The following is a 23,027-nucleotide window of genomic DNA, read 5'->3' as shown; positions in this document are numbered from 1 at the left end:
AAAGACGACATAGCTCTCCATGTGCCCTGTGCGTATGCTGTCCCTTGCGAGCGCGGCAGCATGTATTTAGGTCAGAATATTAGCACAACTGTACAGCGCTGTACCAAGCACAAGAGTCATACATACTAAGCAAAGGGAGCTTGAAAAGTCGGCCAGTGCTGAGCACTGCCAGGAGAAGGGACACAAGATACAGTTTGAGAACACGAGACTCCTGGCTCATGCGGCAACTTACTGAGGTCCTGTTATAAAAGAGGCGGTTGAGATTAGAATGAACAGCAACAGTATTAACAGAGACCAGAGGTACACACTGAGTTGGGAGTGGGGGCGGTCTTTGTATATTGAAAGGAATCAGCGAAGAATGCTTAATGCTTGTAGGAAGGCAGGAGATGCAGTTTCAAACGTGGAGCCACCGGACGTCACTAGGTCCCGCGACAGGCCGGAGCTACTAAGAGCTGCCCAACTCGCGTTGTTTTGGCCTTCTCTGATTGGTGCCAGCGGGCGTAATCGTGAGCACATAAGCGGAACATCGCACCAGCCCTGGCAGTCAGTAGGTTTACTCCTGAGGACGAAGGTGGAGATAGTGATTTTTTTTTTCCTTTATTGAGTTTCGATTCCCCCCAAAGGGGGCGGGCTGGCAGCAGCTTAGTACGCTGCTCTTCAGCCTACAGAATTTGTTTAAAAAAAATGAAGATAATAAATAATAAAAGCAGGCGATGAAATCGGTGACTAAAATGGTAAAATGGCCGAGAATTGTGGAACTTAAATCATAAAAGAAAGGGTTGATGATGCTAATAAAATACACAAGAAGCAGACAGGTAAAAAAATAGACAGACAATTAAAAAACACGGTGACAGTCTGGTTTCTGTTTGCAAGAGATATGAAAATCGCACCCAGTGACAGCATGATTTCTGTTCACAATACTTTGGAAAGACGCATAACACTGAACATTCACTTGAACACCCCACTAAAAAGTTGGCACAAATATGACACACCACAGCAGAGAGCAGACGGGGAGCGGGGGGGGGGTGGGGGGGGGGGGGAACCTGGAGACATGGTGGGAAAGAAAAAGGGGGAAGGAGAGGAAAAACGAAGTGGGGAGAGGGGGGAAGGCGCCGACGGAGGACGATGACTCTTAAGAGGGGCGGAGGGGGCTGGACAGACACGAGAGGGAGTGGGGAAAGGCAGAGGAGGGGAATGCAAAATGACTCGGAGGGGGAGGGGGAGGCAGAGAGAGGGTAGGCAGGGAAAAAGCAGGATGGAAGGGGGGAGGGGAAGAGGAATCCCGGGGAAAGGATAGAGGAAAGGAGGGGGAGGTGAGGATCAGAGTTGATAGGTGGGATAAATGGAGGGAGAGACGGCATCATCCAGGAGGGGGAGTTGACGGAAGACACCTTGGAAAAGGAGATGAAGGGTGTAGAGGTGGAGGGTAGGGGGGACACAACAGTGAAGGAGCGGCAGAGGGTGGGGGTTCGAGAGGAGAGGAGCAACCAGGGGATGTGGGGGATCAAGGCAGTGGGAGGTGTAGAGGATGCAGATATGTTCGAGGAATAGGAGTAGATAGGAGAAAGGGATGAGGTGATATAGTCATCGAAAGCTCTAGAATTTTATTTGAATAGACATGGCTTGCAAACCGAGAACAACTCCATTCTGAACATGAGCGAGCAGTGTAGGGGCAACTGTGTGAACCAAGAGCACTGTTGCCACATAAAACAGGTTAGCGACGTTCGATACTAGTTGTTTTCTTCTGAAGCTGCTTGGCTGAAATGACTCTGTGACAACAGCGTGCGTGTACAGTCTTGGCCGAGGAAACAGAAGGAAGACGGGGGGTGGGAAAACTTACGTATCTATCCCGGTTAATTCTTTAACTGTCTTCCTTTGTTGTTTGTTTTTCCGGTCAAGTTTTCCATCTCCTCAGGCCCTGTGCCTTTGGCACGGCCCAATCTCTCCAAGTCGGCGGTACGGCCTTAATGTCAAATGGCTTACGCTGTCACAATATGATAAATGAGATTCTTTGCTCCCCACATATAGGGGTTGGACGTTGAAGACAAGTGTTTCCAACAAGGTGCTGGCACCTGTCTCTCTCCGCACGAATCACGCTCATTGCGGCAGGAGAAATTTCAGATTAGTGTCACTTCACGTCATGGAGACCAGAATTGGCCACCAAGAACGTGCGACATGACATTATATAGATATTACCTGTGGGCTTACGTGAAGTCGAGTGTTCGTGCGAACAAACCAAGAATGATTCCTAAGTGAACCAAACAGAGCATCACATTTTTGGAATCGAAAATGTCATTAAAAATGTTATAGAAAGTGTGTCAGTTTGGCAACAAGGTATTAATTTCCACTGTTAGCCAGATTGTATACCGAAGACCTGAAAATAAAAATATTTGCAGTTTTCGAGAAACTAATATGTTTTATTCAAAAATGAAATTGTGCTTTCTTATTGGGACACACTTTAATTGTAGCTTTAGCCAGCCTTTATTTTTGTACTACTTTGGCATGAACTGTATGGAACTTCCATTCAAATGTGCCTAAAATTTTCTATATTACTGCTGTGCAGCAAATGGTGAGTTATCGACGGCAGAACAGGTAGCTGATCTGGACCAGAACTTCGATCTGTACGTAGCACCTGATCTGCGTCTTCCAACCGAAGAAGAGAGAGAAGAGGGAGCGAAAGAAGTGAGACAGTTCTACTACGGGAATTCAACCATAACGCTGCAGGATAACTACACAACAGTTGCTGTAAGTGTGCACCAGATACTCCTTGTTAACTTCAGCGATAAACTCGGCAGTAGTGTACAACCACTTATCTACCACCTGACGTGTTACTCTCCTATAGAAATTTAGTTATTTCTTGGATTGCATCTAATATTCAAGAATATGGTAATAAGTTTAATTTCATAGAACTTGATATAAAAGAATTCCTTCAACAATAATGCAAATATCATCGTAAGAGGGAGCGTAGCGCATCATTTAGATAGTGGGAATGTGGTCTTAATGACGCACCGCTATTGTGCGTGGTATGATCACTTAAGATGCTCAGCAGAAGTTGCAGATGTGTTGATATCAAATACCTGAGCTGATTTTTGAGACCCAGCATCCGTCAGTATTACTTAGTGGAGACTGTATCTGACAAGATTGAAGTCCGACAGAATCACTGACCAGAGACAATGACCGAATCATTCTCAACAATTTCTTGCACGTAGCAAGCATAAGACACACTAAAATGATCGACATTGAATCTCAGGCCTGCAATTTACTAAGCGCAATATCAAATTAATAACTAAATGCAATATGCGTTCTACCATTACGTCCCTTCACAGTACTCTGCCGACTCCGTTATGTCAGCCGAAGATATCTCAAACTATCTTAATTTGCACGCAAATACGTAAATAACCGAACTAGGAGGACTTGTGGTAAGAATAATAACACAACGTTATTCAAGCCTGTTTCACATTTAATTCTAAGCACATCTACATCTATATTCTGCAAACTGCTGTGAGGTGCGTGGCAGAGGGTACGGTCTATTGTACCAGTTAACGGGCTTTCTTCCCGTTCCATTCAAGTATGGGGTGCGGGAAGAATGATTAATTGAAGGCTCTGTGCGTGCAGTAATTATTCTGATCTTATCCACATGGTCCTTATATGAGCGGATTGTAGTATATTCCTACAATAGTCATTTAAAGCTGTTTCTGGAAACTACGTCAATAAACTTTTTAGGAATTGTTTACATCTATCTTCAAGAGTCTTCCAATTCAATTTCTTCAATGCCTCAGTGGCAGTCCCCCATAGATCAAACAAACCTGTGATCATTCGCGCTGTCCTTCTCTGTATGCGTTCAATATTCCCTGTTAGCCCTGTTTGGTACGAGTCACACACACTTGAGCAATATAGTAGAACCGGCTGCACGAGTGGTTTGTAAGCAGTCTCCTCTGCAAACTAACAGCACTTCCCTAGTATTGTACCAATAACCCGAAGTCTACCACCTGCTTTACCCAGAACTGAGCCTATGTGACCATTCCATTTCATATCCATACAAAGTGTTACACCCAGGTATTTGTATGAGTTGGCTAATTCAACAATGACTCGATATTATGGTCACAGGACACTACGGTTTTTCGTTTTGTAAAGTGCAAAATTTTACATTTCTGAACATTTAAAGCAACTTGCCAATTTCTGCACCTCTTTGAAACCTTATTTCGATCCGACTGAATATTTGTGCAGTTTCTACCAGATGGTACGTCATTATAGATAAATGCATCATCTGCAAAACGCCTGATTTTACAGCTAGTCTTGAATATACAACATGAACAGCCAAGGTCCCAACACACTTCCCTGGGGCATACCTGAACTTACTTCTACATCTGATGATGACTCTCCATCCAATATAACATCCTGTATCTTCCCTACCATAAAGTCCTCAATCCAGTCAAAAATTTCACTTGATACCCCAATGATCATACTTTTGACAATAAGCGGAGACGTGGTACTGAGTCAAATACTTTTCGGAAATCAAGAAATGTTGCGTATACCTGACTGCCTTGATTCGAAGCTTTCAGTATGTCACGTTAGGAAAGTGTGAGTTGAGTTTCACATGATAGATGTTTCCATAGTCCATGCTGGGTGGCATTGAGGAGGTCATTGTGTTCAAGATACTTCATTATATTTGAGCTCAGAATATGTTTTAAGCTTTCTACAACAAATCGATGTTAAGGACACTGGACGGTAGTTTTGTGGATCACTTCTGTCTTTCTTGTAGACAGGTATGACGCGTGCTTTTTCCCAAGAACTGGGCACGGCTTTTTGTTTGATGGATTTACCCGATACGTGTCTGCTCGCTAAGGCCGTCCGGCCAAAAGCCACTTAAAAAACACAAAAAGCTGCGCTCAAAAAGACAAGAGACTTTTTTTTTCAGCCACAGGCTGATTCTCTTTATCGCTGATTTCCTTGGAAGTACTTTTGTGTTATATTGTTATATGGTTCTTGAGTACAAAAAAAGAAACTTACATGTATTCAAACAAACGTACTCACGAAAGATAGAATCTTACTGAAATTTACAAGAAACCTAAGTCCTTTACTAAAAGTAATATTTCACAGTGAATTTACACTCCTGGAAATGGAAAAAAGAACACATTGACACCGGTGTGTCAGACCCACCATACTTGCTCCGGACACTGCGAGAGGGCTGTACAAGCAATGATCACACGCACGGCACAGCGGACACACCAGGAACCGCGGTGTTGGCCGTCGAATGGCGCTAGCTGCGCAGCATTTGTGCACCACCGCCGTCAGTGTCAGCCAGTTTGCCGTGGCATACGGAGCTCCATCGCAGTCTTTAACACTGGTAGCATGCCGCAACAGCGTGGACGTGAACCGTATGTGCAGTTGACGGACTTTGAGCGAGGGCGTATAGTGGGCATGCGGGAGGCCGGGTGGACGTACCGCCGAATTGCTCAACACGTGGGGCGTGAGGTCTCCACAGTACATCGATGTTGTCGCCAGTGGTCGGCGGAAGGTGCACGTGCCCGTCGACCTGGGACCGGACCGCAGCGACGCACGGATGCACGCCAAGACCGTAGGATCCGACGCAGTGCCGTAGGGGACCGCACCGCCACTTCCCAGCAAATTAGGGACACTGTTGCCCCTGGGGTATCGGCGAGGACCATTCGCAACCGTCTCCATGAAGCTGGGCTACGGTCCCGCACACCGTTAGGCCGTTTTCCGCTCACGCCCCAACATCGTGCAGCCCGCCTCCAGTGGTGTCGCGACAGGCGTGAATGGAGGGACGAATGGAGACGTGTCGTCTTCAGCGATGAGAGTCGCTTCTGCTTTGGTGCCAATGATGGTCGTATGCGTGTTTGGCGCCGTGCAGGTGAGCGCCACAATCAGGACTGCATACGACCGAGGCACACAGGGCCAACACCCGGCATCATGGTGTGGGGAGCGATCTCCTACACTGGCCGTACACCACTGGTGATCGTCGAGGGGACACTGAATAGTGCACGGTACATCCAAACCGTCATCGAACCCATCGTTCTACCATTCCTAGACCGGCAAGGGAACTTGCTGTTCCAACAGGACAATGCACGTCCGCATGTATCCCGTGCCACCCAACGTGCTCTAGAAGGTGTAAGTCAACTACCCTGGCCAGCAAAATCTCCGGATCTGTCCCCCATTGAGCATGTTTGGGACTGGATGAAGCGTCGTCTCACGCGGTCTGCACGTCCAGCACGAGCGCTGGTCCAACTGAGGCGCCAGGTGGAAATGGCATGGCAAGCCGTTCCACAGGACTACATCCAGCATCTCTACGATCGTCTCCATGGGAGAATAGCAGCCTGCATTGCTGCGAAAGGTGGATATACACTGTACTAGTGCCGACATTGTGCATGCTCTGTTGCCTGTGTCTATGTGCCTGTGGTTCTGTCAGTGTGATCATGTGATGTATCTGACCCCAGGAATGTGTCAATAAAGTTTCCCCTTCCTGGGACAATGAATTCACGGTGTTCTTATTTCAATTTCCAGGAGTGTAGAAATGGCAGGTTAAATGGGAATAACTGGGCTAGACTGTGCAAAGTTACGATTATGTGGGGGAGTTATTCGTCCACCTAAGCCTGGTATTGAGGAGAGACGAATTTGTTGTAAAGCTGAATGCCAGCGGGCCCAGGTCTCAGGGCGGATCGCGAGTGTTAATTTGTGAATCATCATGTTTAGCTCTGAACTATTTTGAGCTGTTGATTCTTTCGTATATTGTGATCACGAAATGGACTTAGTTTTCGTGAGTCTTTGATGGCTATTTAGCCTGAGAACTTTGCTTCCATTGTCGTAACGCCCTCAACGTAACTATACTGCATTTGACAAGGATATTTTCTGTCTACATTTTAACTGAATACCGTAGGATCACTTCCCGTTTATTTGATGTTTCCTATCTAGAATAAACATTATTAAACATAATTCTCTGTCGTCTATATCAATTACAGACGTTAGAACAGAACCCATGTTACGAAAATAATCGTTTAACTTTTAATTTGAATTTCTATGTATTTTATTAATTCGCAATTCTAGCCAGTGCGTTGACTATCTGATGCAGGATTACAGCTGAAGGTTATTACACTACTGGCCATTATAATTGCTACACCAAGAAGAAATACAGTTGATAAACGGGTATTTATTGGACAAATATATTATACTAGAACTGACATGTGATAACATTTTCACGCAATTTGGGTGCATAGATCCTGAGAAATCAGAACCCAAAACAACCACCTCTGGCCGTAATAACGGCCTTGATACGCCTGGGCATTGAGTCAAACAGAGCTTGGATGGCGTGTATAGGTACAGCTGCCCATGCAGCTTCTAACACGATACCACAGTTCATCAAAGGTAGTAACTGGCGTATTGTGACGAGCCAGTTGCTCGGCCACCATTGACCAGACGTTTTCAGTTGGTCATAGATCTGGAGAATGTGCTGGCTAGGGCAGCAGGCGAGCATTTTCTGTATCCAGAAAGGCCCGTTCAGGACTTGCAACATGCGGTCGTGCATTATCCTGCTGAAATGTGGGGTTTTCGCAGGGATCGAATGAGGGGTAAAGCCACGGGTCGTAACACATCTGAAATGTAACGTCGACTGTTCAAAGTGCCGTCAATGAGAACAAGAGGTGACCGAGACGCGTAACCAATGGCACCCCATACCATCATGCCGGGTAATACGCCAGTATGGCGATGACGAATATACGCTTCCAATGTGCGTTCACTGCTATGTCGCCAAACACGGATGTGACCATCACGATGCTGTAAACAGAACCTGGATTCATTCGAAAGATGACGTTCTGCCATTCATGCACCCAGGTTCGTCGTTGAGTACACCATCGCAGGCGCTCCTGTCTGTGATGCAGCGTCAAGGGTAACCGCGGCCATGGTCTCCGAGCTGATAGTCCATGCTGCTCCAAATGTCGTCGAACTGTTCGTGCAGCTGGTTGTCGTCTTGCAAACGTCCCAATCTGTTGACTCGGAATCGAGACGTGGCTGTACGATCCGTTACAGCCATGCGGATAACATGCCTGGCATCTCGACAGCTAATGATACGACGTCGTTGGGATCCAGCAGGGCGTTCCATATTACCCTCCTGATTCCATATTCTGCTAACAGTCATTGGATCTCGACCAACGCGATCAGCAATGTCGCGATACGATAAACCGCAATCGCGATAGGCTACAATCCGACCTTTATCAAAGTCGGAAATGTGATGGTACGCATTTCTCCTCCATACACGAGGCATCACAACAACGTTTCACCAGGCAACGCCGGTCAACTGCTGTTTGTGTATGAGAAATCGGTTAGAAACTTTCCTCATGTCAGCACTTGTAGGTGTCGCCACCGGCGCCATCCTTGTGTGAATGCTCTGAAAAGCTAATCATTTGCATATCACAGCATCATCTTCATGTCGGTTAAATTTCGCGTCTGTCGCTCGTCATCTTCGTGGTATAGCAATTTTAATGGCCAGTAGTGTATTTGCAGCGCACTAACTGCGGCTCATGAAAGCAGACGTGCGCGGCTCGGCCATATGATTACATCAAGCTATTCTTTTTAAGTAGGGCAGTGCGTAGCCCCAGTGGCTGAGGTATAAGCAATATCAGGCAAAGTGGCAACTGTCCTGGTCAACTTTCAGTTTTCTTTTTTTTTTCAGTATCTTTCCCTTTCTGGCTTGTCTTTCTCAACTTCCATGGTATACCGACTATTGAAAACTCAAAAATACTGTCGGGTTTTTGTTGACAACAGATACAACTATAATGTGAATGTGCACCTTTACGTAATGGTTATTCCGTGCTGGCAGACAGTCCACAGGCTCATCCGCGTGCATAGGCCGGCGCACAAGCAGCTAAAAAGTATACTAGGTTAAAATATCTTTCAATTTCTGTAATTCCGAGCCATGTTAGAGACGTTGCGCCGTGCCTCCAGCACTACGCTCCCAACCTCTTCGGGTTTGAAGAGTAATTCTATCGTTTGCATGAACCGCCAAAATCTCTCCTCGATATGCTGTTTTTCCCTCTAGCAGAATTCCTCCCTCAACCATTTCTATGAAGGGATTTCAGAAAGTAAGCAACATGTCTTGTCCCGCGCTAAGGTCGGTATTACACTATCATATTTCTTAGTTAAAGCTGATCTGCCAAATATTTATGTCAAAGAAATTTGACAGTCTAATAGCGAACTTTGCCAAATCTCGCCTTTCGTCAAAGAAATAAGAATAAGTCTAGAGCCTCCCGATAGATTTGCCGTAAAAGTCGTTCGTCTTCGATTTACTGGAATGTGGAACGTAATCGTTTGGAGCTTGGCATCGCTACAGCCATCTGACGTCTCGGCAGAGTGGTTGTAAACAGGGCTTCCAAGATTGGTGTGTTCCTTCGACTCTTTTCAATAACGTTGCTTCGACTGGGGTGGGGGGTGAACAAGGGGCACAATACATGCAATTGATCGTGTGGTACCGGCCGGAGTGGCCGAGCTGTTCTAGGCGCTACAGTCTGGAACCGCGCGAACGCTACGGTCGCAGGTTCGAATCCTGCCTCGGGCATGGATGTGTGTGATGTCCTTAGGTTAGTTAAGTTTAAGTTCTGGGGGACTGATGACCTCAGATGTTTAGTCCCATAGTGCTCTGAGCCATTTGAACCACTTGATCGTGTGGTGATGGCAAGTGAAATACGCTGCAGGCGACTTCAAATCCACAATCATAGCTGCAGCCATCACCTCTATTTCTGGAATTATCCAGGCAGCTTTACAGCATGCCTGAGCAGCATTCCACACTTTCAAATACGTTCTACGTTCTCCATTTTTAAACTCTGAATGACACCAGTTAGAAAGTGCTTAATCTATTTCGTATTTTTTTATTAACTTTGTAGCTCTTGAAACACTAATTAAGTTAGCTGAATTATTCAGAAATAAAAATAGTCTTATAGTGTACTAAACATTTATTTACTTTCAGATGCTCCTTCTTTAGTGCTTTATAAATCGCGTCAAACGTTTCTGTAATTACACTCCTGGAAATTGAAATAACAACACCGTGAATTCATTGTCCCAGGAAGGGGAAACTTTATTGACACATTCCTGGGGTCAGATACATCACATGATCACACTGACAGAACCACAGGCACATAGACACAGGCAACAGAGCATGCACAATGTCGGCACTAGTACAGTGTATATCCACCTTTCGCAGCAATGCAGGCTGCTATTCTCCCATGGAGACGATCGTAGAGATGCTGGATGTAGTCCTGTGGAACGGCTTGCCATGCCATTTCCACCTGGCGCCTCAGTTGGACCAGCGTTCGTGCTGGACGTGCAGACCGCGTGAGACGACGCTTCATCCAGTCCCAAACATGCTCAATGGGGGACAGATCCGGAGATCTTGCTGGCCAGTGTAGTTGACCTACACCTTCTAGAGCACGTTGGGTGGCACGGGATACATGCGGACGTGCATTGTCCTGTTGGAACAGCAAGTTCCCTTGCCGGTCTAGGAATGGTAGAACGATGGGTTCGATGACGGTTTGGATGTACCGTGCATTATTCAGTGTCCCCTCGACGATCACCAGTGGTGTACGGTCAGTGGAGGAGATCGCTCCCCACACCATGATGCCGGGTGTTGGCCCTGTGTGCCTCGGTCGTATGCAGTCCTGATTGTGGCGCTCACCTGCACGGCACCAAACACGCATACGACCATCATTGGCACCAAGGCAGAAGCGACTCTCATCGCTGAAGACGACACGTCTCCATTCGTCCCTCCATTCACGCCTGTCGCGACACCACTGGAGGCGGGCTGCACGATGTTGGGGCGTGAGCGGAAGACGGCCTAACGGTGTGCGGTACCGTAGCCCAGCTTCATGGAGACGGTTGCGAATGGTCCTCGCCGATACCCCAGGAGCAACAGTGTCCCTAATTTGCTGGGAAGTGGCGGTGCGGTCCTCTACGGCACTGCGTAGGATCCTACGGTCTTGGCGTGCATCCGTGCGTCGCTGCGGTCCAGTCCCAGGTCGACGGGCACGTGCACCTTCCGCCGACCACTGGCGACAACATCGATGTACTGTGGAGACCTCACGCCCCACGTGTTGAGCAATTCGGCGGTACGTCCACCCGGCCTCCCGCATGCCCACTATACGCCCTCGCTCAAAGTCCGTCAACTGCACATACGGTTGACGTCCACGCTGTCGCGGCATGCTACCAGTGTTAAAGACTGCGATGGAGCTCCGTATGCCACGGCAAACTGGCTGACACTGACGGCGGCGGTGCACAAATGCTGCGCGGCTAGCGCCATTCGACGGCCAACACCGCGGTTCCTGGTGTGTCCGCTGTGCCGTGCGTGTGATCATTGCTTGTACAGCCCTCTCGCAGTGTCCGAAGCAAGTATGGTGGGTCTGACACACCGGTGTCAATGTGTTCTTTTTTCCATTTCCAGGAGTGTATTTTGGTTAATGTGCACTGTGGCATTCGAATGCTGCATTGTGAACTAGAGTAGCTCTCTACTGCACCAAGAAATCCCAATGTCACCGTGAGCGTGTCTTCTGCACATACAGCATTTCTTAAGTGAGTATTCTGTTTTGTAATATCACAAGCCACTTTACTGAGCAAGCTCTGAATTGCACGCTGAGCCATTCATAAGTAATTTATATTTTTCTTTTTCAAAGAAATATGATAGCGTAATTCCGGCATAAGACTACTGCCGGCCTGTCTGGCCGAGCGGTTCTAGGCGCTTCAGTCTGGAACCGTGCGACCGCTACGGTCGCAGGTTCGAATCCTGCCTCGGGCATTGATAGTTAGGTTTAAGTATTTCTAAGTTCTAGGAGACTGATGACCTCAGATGTTAAGTCCCATAGTTCTCAGAGCCATTTGATTTGAGCGTAAGACTACTGCGCAATGGGAGTGGCGCATTCTCCAAAGTCGGTCCACGTTCCGGGTCTCCTGCAGGCACAGTTCAGCTGCGGTGCAGAGAAGTGCACCACGGTGTGCGAATGTAACTGCGCAGCAACTGGAAACATATTTCGCATATGAAGTACGCAGGACTGTACGATCCTTCTGCGCAAAAAGTCTTAATTGCGAACAGACTCACCGTGAAATTCTGGCCGTGTATGCAGCAAATTCTATGTCACGTCAAGACGTAATGATATGATTGCCAACAATTTGATCAAGTCGACAAAGACGTGGACGATTGTGATCGGGAAGTCCAGATCTTGCACCATGTGATTTCCACCATTTCGGCAAGCTGAAAGAACATGTGGGAGGAAAAGGATTTCCCAACGCTGAGGACCTTCACACAACAGTTCTCGAAGGACTCTGTGACCAGGATCAGATTTCTGTCGTCGAGGAATTGAACGATTGGTAGAACGGTTCGACCGCTGCTTGCAGAGACTTGGTGACTATGTTGAAAAATATTGTCATGTGCCTGTGCCACTCTCAACTACAATGTAGCTTTCAATAAAAGTTACTTGGTCTACCATAATAATGTGTAACTCGCATTTGAAGTCCCCTCGTACATGTTACCAAGATCAGAAGCAGTGGTTATGGAAGTGGACTTGAATGGTATTGAAATGCCTGTCTGGCCATGCCAATGTAGGATTTACATGGTTTTCCTACATCATTTGCCGTAAGATGGGGTACTACCGGAACGAATTTTAATATTCTTTAGCTTTGGAAGGACTATTAAATTCATGTGTCAAAAAGCGCAAGATATTTGTGATGACACTGGAGAATAATATGATGAAAGTACATGTACTAAAAATAATGTTGAAGTAATTAGATCGTAGCAAATAAAACTGTCCGATGCTGCCCCGAATGATAGGGTAATTTGGGAAGTTCATTGATTAACATCCAATATTCCATATTTCTCTCTCTAATCGGGTAATTTCGAACACAATGTATCTTTTTAAAAAAGATGCATGATTTGAAATTTTTTTACATCTTTAGAAAATGATTTACATATCGTTACAAAATATTTGACTCATATTTAGAAAAAAATGGTACACATATATAGAAAATATTTAATTAATGATGACAACCCACTCATACCATAAATCGTTGCCAGTGAATAAAACTTCCTCCTTTTTCTTCTCTAAGAGTCGACAACACTCTTAGTTTGGTGTTTGTCTGCATCATCTGGAATCTCATGAAAAATGAACACCGATTTTCTGCCTTGATATGGACGCAGAAACCTGAATTCCACTTCTGTTCTCAGAGCCATTTGATTTAAAGTTAATAAAAAGTACGAAATAGATTAAGCACTTTCTAACTGGTGTCATTCAGAGTTTAAAAATGGAGAACGTAGAACGTATTTTAGAGTGTGGAATGCTGTTCAGGCATGCTGTAAAGCTGCCTGGATAATTCCAGAAATAGAGGTGATGGCTGCAGCTATGATTGTGGATTTGATAAACTGCCGATGTAGTTGCGCCCTTCCAATCATGTGTGGATAATCAACAAGAACAAAGCCTTCATTTCTAGAATAGCTTCCTTTGTTCGGCCCCTTTCTTCACCACTGGGTATTAAATCATTATTCACAGGTATTTCAGGCACTGATTCAACATTACCTCTGCTGCTCATATCAATGCCCAAAATGGATTTTCCTGGAGCAACATATAATTTTCGCTTTCGTTGGGCATTTGTTTTATTTTTTGCTCCTAATCGAACGTACTGTAGTATTTCTTCAAAGCTCTAAGGTTAAGCATCCAAAGAATTGTTTTGAGAATTTTATCCATCAAGCGATTTTCTGAGGATGTCAAACGGAATTAATTCCACTGTACTTTATTCTCTGTTGTTGAACGTGATGTGTTACATTTCCTTGATGACTTTCTATACAACAGTTTTTCCTGATCTTAATAAGTCACAGCCGCAAAATACTAACGCGAATTCTTCACAGACGGATGGAAAAACTGGTATAAGCCGACCTCGGGGAAGATCAGTTTGGATTCCGTAGAAATGTTGGAACACGTGAGGCAATACTGACCTTACGACTTATCTTAGAAGAAAGATTAAGGAAAGGCAAACCTACGTTTCTAGCATTTGTAGACTTAGAGAAAGCTTTTGACAATGTTGACTGGAATACTCTCTTTCAAATTCTAAAGATGGCAGGGGTAAGATACAGGGAGCGAAAGGCTATTTGCAATTTGTACAGCAATCAGATGGCAGTTATAAGAGTCGATGGCACGAAAGGGAAGCAGTGGTTGGAAGGGAGGGAGACAGGGTTGTAGCCTCTCCCCGATGCTATTCAATCTGTATATTTAGCAAGCAGTAAAGAACACGAAAGGAAAATTTGGTGTAGGTATTAAAACCCATAGAGAAGAAATAAAAACTTTGAGGTTTGCCAATGACATTGTAATTCTGTCAGAGACGGCAAAGGACTTGGAAGAGCAGTTGAACGGAATGGATAGTATCTTGAAAGGAGGATATAAGATGAACATCAACAAAAGCAAAACGAGGATAATGGAATGTAGTCGAATTAAGTCAGGTGATGCTGAGGGAATTAGATTAGGAAATGAGACACTTAAAGTAGTAAAGAAGTTTTGCTATTTGGGGGGCAAAATAACTGATGATGGTCGAAGTAGAGAGAATATGAAATGTAGACTAGCAATGGCAAGGAAAGCGTTTCTGAAGAAGAGAAATTTGTTAACATCGAGTATAGATTTAAGTGACAGGAAGTATTTGTATCTAGTGTAGCCATGTATGGAAGTGAAACATGGACGATAAATGGTTTAGACAAGAAGAGAATAGAAGCTTTCGAAATGTGGTGCTACAGATGAATGCTGAAGATTAGATGGGTAGATCACATAACTAATGAGGAGGTATTGAATAGAATTGGGGAGAACAGGAGTTTGTGGCACAACTTGGCAAGAAGAAGGGACCGGTTGGTAGGACATGTTCTAAGGCATCAGGGGATCACAAATTTAGCATTGGAGGGCAGTGTGGAGGGTAAAAATGCTAGAGGGAGACCAAGAGATGAATACACCAAGCAGATTCAGAAGGATGTGGGTTGCAGTAGGTACTGGGAGATGAAGAAGCTTGCACAGGATAGAGTAGCATGGAGAGCTGCATCAAACCAGTCTCAGGACTGAAGACCACAACAACAACAACAGTAGAAACCGCTTTTTCAAGATTTTGAGACCGTAAATACACCTCAGAAGAACATCCTTTTATGAGTCGGTGGTATTATCTGATGTGCCCCCTAAACGTATGTAGATATCTGTAAATAGTTTGTTGGAAGTTAGTGCACTTGAGAAACGCTGACAAACTACATTCACATTTCTTCTTAATGTTTAAATAAGTAAAGTATAAGAAGATTACGCTTAGCACTTACTTCTCTGGTAGTACAATGACGTAAATATTCGCATAAAGATAACTAACTGTTATTGTATACTGCACTGAAAACTGCTAACTCCAAAATCTCAACTTCAAAGTACAACAATTTATGTTAGAATCTGCTTGACAGTACGTAAGTTGTAAACGGCAAAGCGTGCGCGTAACAGCTTGTATTCAGTGATACTAACGTAAGAAGAGAAATACAGTGCTGTTTCTATCCCCTTGTCCAGTATTTACTCGTTTTACTGTACAGTGAGTGACGTATGGAGTCTTTGAAATGGACACCGCTTCATCCTTCCTCAGCCGTGTACAATGCGAGCTTGTAGTCTTCCTGTAATGACTTCGTCATCGACGGGACAACAGACCATAATTTTCCACGAATTTTATTTGAACATGTTACAGTCAAAGTAATTTACTTACTGAGTTACGTTTTAGCACTGACTTCACACTTAGTTCTTTTGTTGTGTTATTTGAGTTTTATCTGAGAAACTGCATCTTCTTATTTCTTCTGCTTGAATTTTGTTCTTGCTGGCATTGTGAACGGTCCGCTATTAAAAAGCGTAGAGTAATCTTGAAACTGTCATACTTTGTAAAATCTACTCCCTTTTTATGTTTTGCTATATAAGATTTTTCTTACTTTCCAGCTTATATGACGCAGCCTCGGAAATGTTTGGAGTGAATCTTGTTAAAGAGGTTTATTTAGAAGAGTTTGTGATCCTACCGATGTTTTATACTAAATGTCATTTGGATTTTTCAATTTAGATGTTTATATTATAATCTGCACATCGTTTATACAACTGATGTACATCTCTTTGTAGGTTGGGTTTCTTGTCAAACTACTTGATGATCAGGGAATTACGTGTTATTTTATGAAAGAATGAACACAGATTTAGTCTCACTTGATATATGAAAGATTCTGGAGAACTGTCTTGCACAGAAATTAAGAATTTTGCCTTTGTCAAGCTCTTCTTTCGTTGAAAGTGTCAGATATATGCCGAAAACTGTAACAAAAAGTCATTTAGCTACGTTTGTCACCGTGAAACTACGACAAAAGAAATGGACACTATTTTTGTAAAAATACGGTTTTCATTCTGCATGTGTGAACGTTTTACGGTATGTACATACATCCTTCTCGCTTGTTTTCAAACTTAGCTCAACCTGTTCCCGTCAGTGGTGCCTCACAGCATGTCTTCAAGATGGCTCCTACACTTGACGTTCGCCAGAAGTAACGTGCTGTCATAGAATTCCTGTGGTGTGAAAACGAGACAGTGGGAAACATCCACAAGAGGTTGAAAAAGATGTATGGAGATGCTGCTGTCGATCGCAGTACAGTTAGTCGGTGGGCAAGCAGCTTACGTGATGAAAGTGGGCACGGCAGTATTGAGGATTGTCCTCACAGCGGCAGGCCTCGATCTGCACACACTCCAGACAATGTTCAGAGTTAACGAATTGGTGACTGCTGAAAGACGCATCACAGTGAGCGAGTTGTCAAGCTACGTTGGGATAGGGGAAGGAAGTGTTTGCAGAATACTGAAAGTGTTGGCGTTAAAAAGGGTTTGTGCCAGGTGGGTTCCCAGGATGTTGACAGTGGCTCACAAAGAAACTAGAAAAACGGTACGCACCGAACTTTTGGAACAGTACGAGAATGGTGGAGATGAATTTCTTGGAAGAATTGTGACAGGTGATGAAACATGGTTCCACCATTTTTCACCAGAGACGAAGAGGCAATCATGGAGTGGCATCATGCAAATTCACCTCAGAAAAAAATATCAAAAGCGCACCTTCTGCTGGAAAAGTTATGCCTGCGGTGTTTTTCGATTCCGAAGGACTCTTGCTTGTGGACATCATGCCAAGTGGAACCACCATAAATTCTGATGCATATGTGATGACACTGAAGAAACTTCAAGCTCGACTGAGTCGTTTTCGACCACATCGGCAAAAGCAGGATGTTTTGCTGTTGCACGACAATGCACGGCCACATGTCAGTCAAAAAACATGGAAGCGATCACAAAACTCGGATGGACAACACTGAAACACCCGCCTCACAGTCCTGACCTGGCTCCAAGTGACTATCATCTCTTTGGGAAACTGAAAGACTCTCTTCGTGGAACAAGGTTTGAAGATGATGACTCCCTTGTACACGCTGCCAAACAGTGGCTCCAACAGGTCGGTCCAGAATTTTACCCCGCAGGTATACAGGCGCTGGTTCCAAGATGGCTTAAGGCAGTTGAGACAGATGAAATTATGTGGAGAAATGAAAATATTGTTGCTAAAGGATGTATCTACACACTGTAAAACTTTCAAACATGTAGAATAAAAGATGGATTTTTAAAGAAAGTAGCGTGCATTTCTGTTGGAGTGACCCTCGTATATGAAACGTTGTTCTGAATGAATTGTGATTAATGCACAATAAGTGTGAAACAAAGTGCAGGCTTATAGCTGGAGAGATCCTGAATGAAACGCATTTGTCTGTCAAAATGGGAATTCATGAAGTCATTAACGACTATCGTAGCACAGTCTTATCGAAAGACCTCACACAAAACCCAAAGACATTCGGTTCATGTGTAAAGGCTATCTAAAAACTCTGTCTGAACAGGCCTCGGAATGCCCAACGGCACCGCCGTGTTGTCCTCAGTCAATATACGTCACTGGATGCGTGCGTGAAGAGAGATGACAGTCAGCACAACGCTCTCTTGGTCGTTGCGTTTTCGTGACCGGAACCACTGCTGCTCAGTCAAGTAGTTCCTCCAAATAGCATTTCCGGTCAGTTTTATCACAAAAAACCTGTTTTTTCGCAATTAAAGTTTAAAAATCATTCAATTTCAGGATTTGGATACGTGATCGAAAACGCTCTGTTACTGGCGGAAACTCTGGTGACGTCATAAATTTGGTTTAAGACGAAGATGCATTTGTGTTATAGGAGTGTTAGTCGAAGTTACTAGGTTTTTAGCTACTTAGTGAGGGAAAGCCCATTTACAACTTTTGAGAAACAATGGAAGGGAATTCTGTGAACGCCTATAGGGAAACCTTTCGAAAGCTGACGCGCTGATATGTTTGGAGCAGCGATATGTGCAAGAGTGGGCATTGTCTTCTCTGCTCGCGGCAGCGTCATTGAACTTGCTCAAAACTAAGGAACAGGAGAACGTGTTGCAAGTAGGTCTGTAACTTATATCTATATTGTCGACAATCAGATTCATGTGAAATACATTTTCATAAATTAAGATGAGCTTAACCTCTGAAATGTGCCAGCGTTCATTGTCACTGCAGTCATGAACTGTGACAACAGATTGTAAGATTCCAGGTGCAAATTCTGGTAAGGTCATTATCTTCTTAAAAGTTCGAATCCTTAAACTTTAAAGTGTTACAGAAAAGACGAAAATAGAGTTAGCTAGAATTTATTGTGGCAGTTGTTCCGTTGATAGGATGAATTATATATAGCTTCGCTTTAATTTTAGTCGGAGAAATGGACACCTGAGGGTAAATGCATTTAAATTGCGTACACACAATTCACTTTTCTGGAAAGCATTGCTAGTGGTGAAGGTACTACCACACGCCCACAGTGCAAGGGGATGTAAGGTTATGAGATTTTGTACGCGGAGAGGTATATAAGCATGTACAACATGCAGGTAACACAAACCTTAGGGACGAGGTATTTGTGAGTGGAAACTAACGTTAGTATCTCAAGCAAACTTAACTTCATATTTAAATGATGAAACTTTAAACAATAAGGGACTGTTTCCAATTAAATGAAAAGTCTGCAGTACATTAACTAAAAATTCTTGAAGGTGATGCTTGTAAACGGTGACTGCATATGTAAGCGCACGTAACCCACAGCGTGAACTCAACAATACTAGTTTCTATGCGGTGTTGTTGAATTTTGTAAATGTGATTTGGTTTTTATACAAGACGTTGAGACGTATACAAGTAAGGTAAAATATTGCCTCGGGACAGATCTGAACAAGGAATCAATGTACAACTGCTTATTAACCATTACAGTTCACCGCTCTGCCAACTTCTTTTATTTTATTTATATAAGCTATTCTTATTGCAGCCTTTCTTCTCCCATTATAGCCCATCCATACGCAAATTTTTTGCCTTCTTTGACTAACTTCTACGCTTTAGTAATTTTTCTGTTGAAGTACCCGTATAACGTAACTGATCTAAAAGAAATGTCCAGGGTGGCATCACCGCTTAGGTCGTCTTCGTAGACGAAACCGTCTGACTCACCGACTCCAACGGCATTTGTAAATTCCTGTGGTTTCTTTTTTTGGCGTCTGATTTCCCCTGACGGTCGGCGAAACTGTTAACGTTAGTCATCTCAGGGTGCCTTGTGTTCACTCCGGTGTGTTCCTGTTTTTTTACCCTGCTGTTTTCCTTCCTGTTCTTTCCTCGGTCGTCAGCTGTAACTTCAGCTTTCCACTTTGCTGAGGAATTCATAACTGATTTTATGAAAAAGTTTGCGTGTATCGTCCTGTAATGTGGGATTCGTTGAAGTCGATAGTGCTTTGTTTTCAGGTATGTCCAAATGTCCCAAACACTCCGTTCAGTATTGGAGAGAATGTAATATACTGCCTTCCTTTCAACCAATTGACGGCGTTTCTCCTCGCATTAGGGTAAAGGTCAACCTCCGGGAATAACAGATATTAGGGGTGATGGTGTGCGGTGACCACGTTAGAGAAATGCCAAGAAGTTTCAAACAGCTATCCATATTTCATGCGCCGTTCCCCATGGAAATCGGTGTTCATCAGTATCTTGCGCGTGACAAGTTCCACAGAGAGGCGACTCTGTCAAATGTATCACTTACAATGGCGAACTCGATGGGAAGTTTCTATTGGCCACATAACACCACAAGGCCCTCGTACTCGTTGGCAAATATAGGTGATGGAAAGTTCTCCATATTAACTTCCAATCGATCCCTTCTATATTGTTCTTGGCGTGCGCCATGATCAGATATTTGTACACTAGTTGAACATGTGGCCGCGGCTGCCAAAGTGACCGAAGGCTCCTAGTGATCTGTTTGCTATCGTTCGAGGAGGGGGGGGGGGGGGGGGGGGGGAGAGAGGTTGTTGTTGGGAGCACTGGTGCCACACGGTTTACTTTAGATATGAGAGAAACGTTGACTAAGGGCACTAATTGTAGTTCGTCCAGGGATCGGAAGTTATTTTGACATGTACAGGCGGGTACTTTATTAAGTAAATCTTTGTAATTGACTGCAACTATGCATCGAATGTCTCTAGTGATTTTCCTCCCAGGCTCTTCATGACCGTGATCTCATTTAACTGTCCTTAAATGGGAGCCCCTAATCTTCGGCCAATAATCAGGGCACCGGACTTCATCACATTCAGCTTAGCTCCCGCCGTTTTACTATACTGCTGACAAAAGCGCAACCCTTCCTCAAATTGCTGCAGATTTCAATGCTGGGCCATCAGCAAGTGCCAGCGCGCGAACTATTCAACGAAATATCATCGATATGGGCTTTCGGAGCCGAAGGCCCACTCGTGTACTCTTGATGAATGCACGACACAAAGCTTTACGCCTTGCCTGGGCCCGTCAACACCGACAATGGACTGTTGATGACTGGAAACATGTTGCCTGATCAGACGAATCTAGTTTGAAATTGTATCGAGCGAAGGGACGTGTACTGGTCTGGGGAGAACCTCATAAATCCATGGATCCTGCTTGTCAGCAGGGGACTGTTCAATCTGATGGAGGCTCTATAATGGAGTGGGGCGTGTGCAGTTGGAGTGATATATGACCCCTAATACGCCTAGATGCGACTTTGACAGGTGTCACCTACGTAAGCATTCTGTCTAATCACCTGCATCTATTCATGCCCGTTGTGCATTCCGACGGACGTGGACAATTCCAGCAGGACAATGCGGCACCCCACACGTTCAGAATTTCTACGGAGTCGCTGCAGGAACACTCTTCTGAGTTTAAGCACTTCCGATAGCCACCAAACTCCCTTTACATGAACATTATTGAGCATATCTGTTATGCCTTGGAACGTGCTATTCAAAGAGATCTGCGAGCCCTCGTACTCTTACGGATTTATGGACAGCCCTACAGGATTTATGGTGTCAGTTCCCTACAGTACTACTTCAGACATTAGTCGAGTCCATGACACATCGTGTTGCGGCACTTCTGCGTGCTCGCGGGGGCCCTACACGATATTAGGCAGGTTACCAGTTTCTTTGGCTCTTCAGCGTGTATTACTTCAGCTGTATCAGTCCCTTGTTGTTGCAGCGGCATTCGTCCGCCCGCCGTTCGTAGTTCAGTGATGAGCTTCCTGCGGCTACCCATTCGTTCCTTAATCACCTGGTGTATGGAAGGCTGTTCGCTTTGGAAACCGACTCGAAGTCGCGTCCTAATCTGGCTCCCTTCTGATCTTTTCCGTGCTAACGCCGTAATCGTGGCCTTCACCTATTGTATTTCCTGCTGGTTGTCGACGACCGGTGCGTCTGGTCGGAATAAGTTACGGAGAACCTAGAAATAGAAGTTCACAATGCAGCTGTAGATTCGATTGTCTCACAGGAGTATCTCGCTTCCTGGTGAGTGGTAATCTTGTGGAGGTCTATGTTCCTCACCTCTTGCAGTAGGACCATATCTAACTCAGTGGTGTACAGTATGTCACGTAAAGTCTGGAGCTTCAAGCTGTTGCTGATACTGTTGACGTTGATCTACTCTATTTTTTATGCTTGTGTTGGAATTATTCTTTGAGGGGAGGCTGAGTGTCCCTGTCCTTGCGTGAGGACTCTGTTTAGTTTTTCTCGCACGGGGGGGTCATTGCCCCATCCATGTGACCGCTGAATTAATGCACTTCCTCTGTCCCGACGCCTGTCGTCGTTTGCTCATTTATGGCTTCACCTGTCGGATCTATATTCCACTTCATCTGCCCAACTGCTGTGGCGCCGCTGCGCAGCTAGCCTGTTCAGTGTCGTTTCTTTTGTCCTGTCCACTTCTCTCTGATGAGTGGGAGGATTCCCTTCATCGCCCAGCTCAGGCATGGCGGCCACATGAGGTAGCCTGTGAATTCCGTCTTGGCTGATTAATTAATTGAGGGGGTTATGGGACCAAACGGTGAGGTCATCAGTCCTGCAATTCCAGAGGTACACATGGAAGAGAGTCGGTCTGCTAAAAGTGGACGGATCCAGTCAGATGAGTCAATCTATAAAAACGATGACTTTAAAACACACACAGAACGTATAAAAGGTAGTCCAAAACTGAAAACTGGGAAAGCAGAGGGATAAAAGAGCGGTCTTTGCAAGGGAATGGTCATGGCTCCCAGACTGAGAAAACGTGAAGAGACGCCCCAACCACAACTACCTCATCCAGGACTAAAGCAAAACCTTATATCTGAAAATAAAAACCACTTTTGTGGAGGAAACTGAGGACCAGTTCAACAATCTGCGAATCGCAGTTGACTCCTTGATTGCTGCTCATTGAGTTGGTACATATTAAAACACTGTGGAGGGGGGCCTGAGAAACAAAACGGAGGGCCCTGTTGATGGCTAGTAGCTCTGTTGTGAACACACTATATGATCCCAGCAATAAATGGTGTTATAAGCCAGTAGGAGACGTGAAAGTGAATCCTGCCTTATCTATCATCTTAGAACCATCACTGTAGAAGATGGTGACACCCTGGAACTCTGCAAGGATGGAACATACAAGACACCAGAAAACCATAGGGGTGAAAG

At 44.8% G+C, this 23,027-nt stretch overlaps 1 protein-coding gene across 1 annotated transcript in view; it reads left to right on the top strand.

Moving 5' to 3' along the window:
- The window catches only part of LOC124714657 (esterase FE4-like), a 197,372-nt gene that overhangs the window by 139,156 nt on the left and 35,189 nt on the right, over window positions 1-23,027 (top strand). Inside the window, exon 8 of the mRNA XM_047243044.1 lies at window positions 2,564-2,745. Within this exon, the coding sequence (XP_047099000.1) occupies window positions 2,564-2,745 (182 nt within the window). The remainder of the gene's footprint in view (window positions 1-2,563; window positions 2,746-23,027) is intronic.

This window comes from Schistocerca piceifrons, chromosome 1 (assembly GCF_021461385.2).
Source record: "Schistocerca piceifrons isolate TAMUIC-IGC-003096 chromosome 1, iqSchPice1.1, whole genome shotgun sequence".
In the NCBI taxonomy this organism is placed as follows: Eukaryota; Metazoa; Arthropoda; class Insecta; order Orthoptera; family Acrididae; genus Schistocerca; species Schistocerca piceifrons.
The sequence above is the reverse complement of the archived record's forward strand: the minus strand, read 5'-3'. Positions and strand labels throughout refer to the sequence as shown.